The sequence below is a fragment of the Adiantum capillus-veneris genome, chromosome 6 (assembly GCF_014529385.1).
Source record: "Adiantum capillus-veneris isolate H3 chromosome 6, ASM1452938v2, whole genome shotgun sequence".
Classification (NCBI taxonomy): domain Eukaryota; kingdom Viridiplantae; phylum Streptophyta; class Polypodiopsida; order Polypodiales; family Pteridaceae; genus Adiantum; species Adiantum capillus-veneris.
Genome location: NC_140936.1, coordinates 129,652,551 through 129,656,465, shown reverse-complemented (window position 1 = coordinate 129,656,465; position 3,915 = coordinate 129,652,551). Strand labels below are relative to the sequence as shown.

At 42.5% G+C, this 3,915-nt stretch overlaps 1 protein-coding gene across 1 annotated transcript; it reads right to left on the bottom strand.

Moving 5' to 3' along the window:
• Window positions 1-1,129: 1,129 nt before the first annotated feature.
• On the bottom strand, window positions 1,130-3,635 carry LOC147456271 (protein LEAD-SENSITIVE 1-like). The gene is made up of 2 exons (XM_086514789.1): window positions 3,481-3,635; window positions 1,130-1,930 (listed from the first exon to the last, which is right to left on the bottom strand). Exons 1-2 carry the CDS (start codon window positions 3,572-3,574, stop codon window positions 1,239-1,241), a joined length of 786 nt encoding a protein of 261 aa, XP_086370915.1. The 5' UTR covers window positions 3,575-3,635; the 3' UTR covers window positions 1,130-1,238.
• Window positions 3,636-3,915: the final 280 nt, after the last annotated feature.

Here is a 3,915-nt window from a genome sequence, read left to right as displayed (position 1 = left end):
GAATGCTAATATCACTCATATTGTGTTACATATGGCCAACAGGAAAAACCTAACAATAAAAAGCTCTAAGAATTGTACTTAAGGTGTTTTCTTGTGCAGAGCCACTATTTCTAGTGATTTATATAAGACACCAAGTTGGATTTTATACAATGATAATTACTATGCTAGCATCTCATCCTGCTTTCGTCGTATTTAATGTTACAGGTGCTTTGCAATTTTAATGGAGAACGTTCTTTATTGAATGTCAAGAACAAATGTTGGACATATATGCTTGGAAAAAAATGATTTTCATCATTTGTCGATTGCAGATGTCACTTCAATTTGGAGCAATCAGTTCTTCGGTGACTTCCCTTTGATTTATCATCCATTGCAAATGACACTTCAGTTTAGAGCAATCAGTTCTTTGATGGTATTCACTCCAATCATCACCTTCTTTCTAATCGTCACTAATATATCTTATTGTTAGCAAAATCACCGCACACATCTCACATCTCTGAAACAAATCTTCAAAAATAAGAAAAAGCAATGCTAATGTGCTTTGCTTTCTACTCTTAAATGTAAAGCACACATATAAATAGTATTATTCGTCACATTACAATAAATGCATTAACAATGCCATACACAATTTATGCATTTTCAAGTATTCGACTCACATACCACAAAAGATGAATAGCCTAATTCTATACACATGGAGGCACTTTGTTACACCACAAGATTGGGATGCAAGCTAGCATATGTTGCAAAGGTGTAGGTGTGCCTCTGTGTACAAAATGGTTCGCCCTTGCAACATGATTAGCTTGAATCCCAATCCAAGGGTGTAACATAGTCTCTCGAGATTTCACAATAAATCCTACAATCATTCTCCCATTGTGACCTACCTCGACATCATGAGCTTCTGTGAGGGAGGCCCCCATCGGGCCAGCAATCCCTTGCCCCCAACGCACCTAGCTAGGTATGCGGTCCCTCTTGAGCAGAAGCTCGTGATGTGAAACAATGCACACAAAGAACCCATGAGAAAATGTCAAAATCTTCTTGTGTACAATATCACAACATTTCATAAAATCTCTCTCTCTCTCTCTCTCTCTCTCTCGTGCGTGCACAAATACAGAGGGAACTTTCCCACCAAAAGTTGGAAAACAATCTGTTGAATTGTAGACAAAATATTCTTCTCTCAAAACTCAGCAAGCTCAGACAGCTTTAAACACATCCTGGGCTTGCTACCTGGAGTCTCACCAGTGCTATTCATCTTCATTGGTGTTCAAAACCCCTTCAAGTTGCAAGACTCCAGAGGAGCCTGCTGGACTTATCCTTGCTGTGAGAGCTTCTACGGGCACCTTTGCCACATCCTTTCGATTACCCAAATCTGCAAAATACCTACTCAAGCAATACATACCTGTTGTGACCAATGCCATTCCTAGCGGCTCCGCCATGAGTAGATTGATTGGCGAAGAGCATAGAGCCGCAAGAGGAGCTCCTAAAGTGGAGACTGTTTGGCCACTCGTACCAAGCGTCTTCTCATTAAGTATCAAGAGACCCGTCTTGCAATACATTGCAAAATCTTCACAGTTATTTCGAAAAATATGATAGCAGCCAAAGCCATTGTTCAGCAGATAATATGCGCGATGAAGTACTATTTCATGTGGATCTGACACGGCAAGGGTACATGTTCCGCCGCGTGCTTTGGCAAGAAAAACTGTCGTACTTTCACCATACACAAAGACATACAAGGGACAACCAGAGAGGAAGCAATCTAAACAGGACAATACAACGCCATGGCTACCCTTCTCTGAGCCACATTTTTCGCATGAGCTTGAGCTACGTGGGCTGGGCCTGCAACTTGTCAACCATGAGTCGAAGAAAGTACCGGTGCCCAGCTCCTGTCCGTGTCCTCTTGTGAAATGAATGACTTTGCCATCACCCACAAAAATGCCTGCATTAAGGAGCAGCATCAGCAGTTAGTAGCTCATTTCAATGCCAACATAATCCAATGGAACTTGCTTTCTCAACATCAATGAAGCAGTAAAAAACAAAGAACTAGGCACAATGTCGTGATCCATATTGGATAAAAGGCCCTTTTCTATGGCTCTAATGCAAAAGATAATCAAGGCTATAAGCATCCAACAGTAGATTGCACTATTGACCATACCCTCACATTTTGTTAAGGGTTCAATGCAGATAGAAACAGAAGTTGTCAACCTCCACATTATTCTCTCATGCCCAGAATTGGCACTCACAACCTTCTATGGCAACCTGCGCTTGTGTTGCCATTGTCACACACTACATAAGTTTGGACTTGGCCATCACTTCATGATGGTGCAAAGGCATTACAAGCGAACCATACAAGAGGCTGTCCTTAGGTTTATAGAATGCTTCTGAATCAAAACCTGTTCCTGATGTGATAAATAGCCAGCAACAACGGCCCTAGAATCACTTCAAAGCGGCATTGCTACAAGCTTCTCGTCAATTTTTACTGGTTTCCGTGGTTACGAGATCTTCATACTCAAAAAAAGCACAAAAGCACGATAGAACTGGCAGATCAAGATGCATTCAGTTTTTTGGGCTACTATTCCATTACAAATGAGACTTCTTAGGCTAACTGCAAATGCAGTAGTTTCTGAGCTTGTACAATGTATAGCTTCTGCATCTACCTTACATATTCAAGCATTAAAAGAGAATAAAAAATGTTCATCTATTAGCATCTAGAACTAGAAATATGCTGGTGGTGAGCAAGATGACTCTTGGCAATGTATGCATACATTCAAAACAAAGGTAAATCAAACAATGGAAGGCTCTACAAAGGATGGCTTGAAAAGTAAGCGACATTGACATTGATACTCGCAAGCATTTTCTTCCCTCGCCATGTAAAAAAGGATCCAACAATTGCCTCAGCTTTTGAGAAGTTTGAAAGTTTGATCGATAAGTTTACCATCCCTTCAAGTTTTCCGGCCAAAACGACTAGGATTACATGGCAAAAAGTCGCTTAGATTGACAGAAGAAAACACTCCCCATGTATAGTACATGTGAGATTTAATTTGTCCGCTCTACGTACAATGCCGTCTATGCACCCCGTTATCCCATAAGCTTACCAGCTAAACTGTCAGTGTATGCCCAATTGATGAGCAAATATTCGTTGCATGCAGCTCATGTGCAAGTGCAATGAGAGCATATTGTCTGCTCCAATGTGTCCAATGCTTTCCTTATGCTCCCACAGAATCAGTTCTACTAGCTGAATCCTCGGGGATCCTCACAGGAAAAAAACGCAATGACATCAACCCCTCCACGCAATGCATGTGACGCATAAACAATCAAGCTCTTGACCACAGTACAGTCCCATACATTCTTCTATAGCGACTTGCTATTCACAAGAACTCTCTCTCCTCTCTCTCTCTCTCTCTCTCTCTCACACACACACACACACACACACACACACACACACACACACACACACACACACACACACACAAAGGAAGCAAACCTGACCGTGATGGGCATACGAGTAAGCGAAGCGCCAAGAGTAAACGTGATCCCCAGGACGCAAATCCTCCTCAGAGACGCGATTGGACAAAAGCCCCATAGCTGTCTTCTGCTCCTCAGAGGAGAGGAAGAGAACAGAAACTGGCAAGTTTAGTAGAGAACGCCGCCAACAGCTACATTGCCACGTCTCCCGCAATCACGACAACGTCATTTGTGACGTGTCAAAAAAATTGATTTTTTCCCCCCGAGTTCCTGAACCTGAAAACGGTCTGTCCTCGTCTCTAAAGGGTGGGATTTATTTTGGGCATGGGGGACGAGATGGGAGCCATGGAGTCACACCCGAGTTTGCTAAGTGGTTCCCTCTTTACGACATCAAACCGATTCCCATATTACTCACACGGAGCACACGGGTGAAGCGGTTAGGGCAGCAGGCTCCTAAGG

Coding starts and splice junctions, on each gene's coding strand:
- LOC147456271 (XM_086514789.1), bottom strand. CDS start 3,574: ATGGGGCTTTTGTCCAATCGCGTCTCTGAGGAGGATTTGCGTCCTGGG. Junction 1,931..3,480: donor TTACTCGTATGCCCATCACG/GTCAGGTTTGCT, acceptor TCCTTAATGCAG/GCATTTTTGTGGGTGATGGC.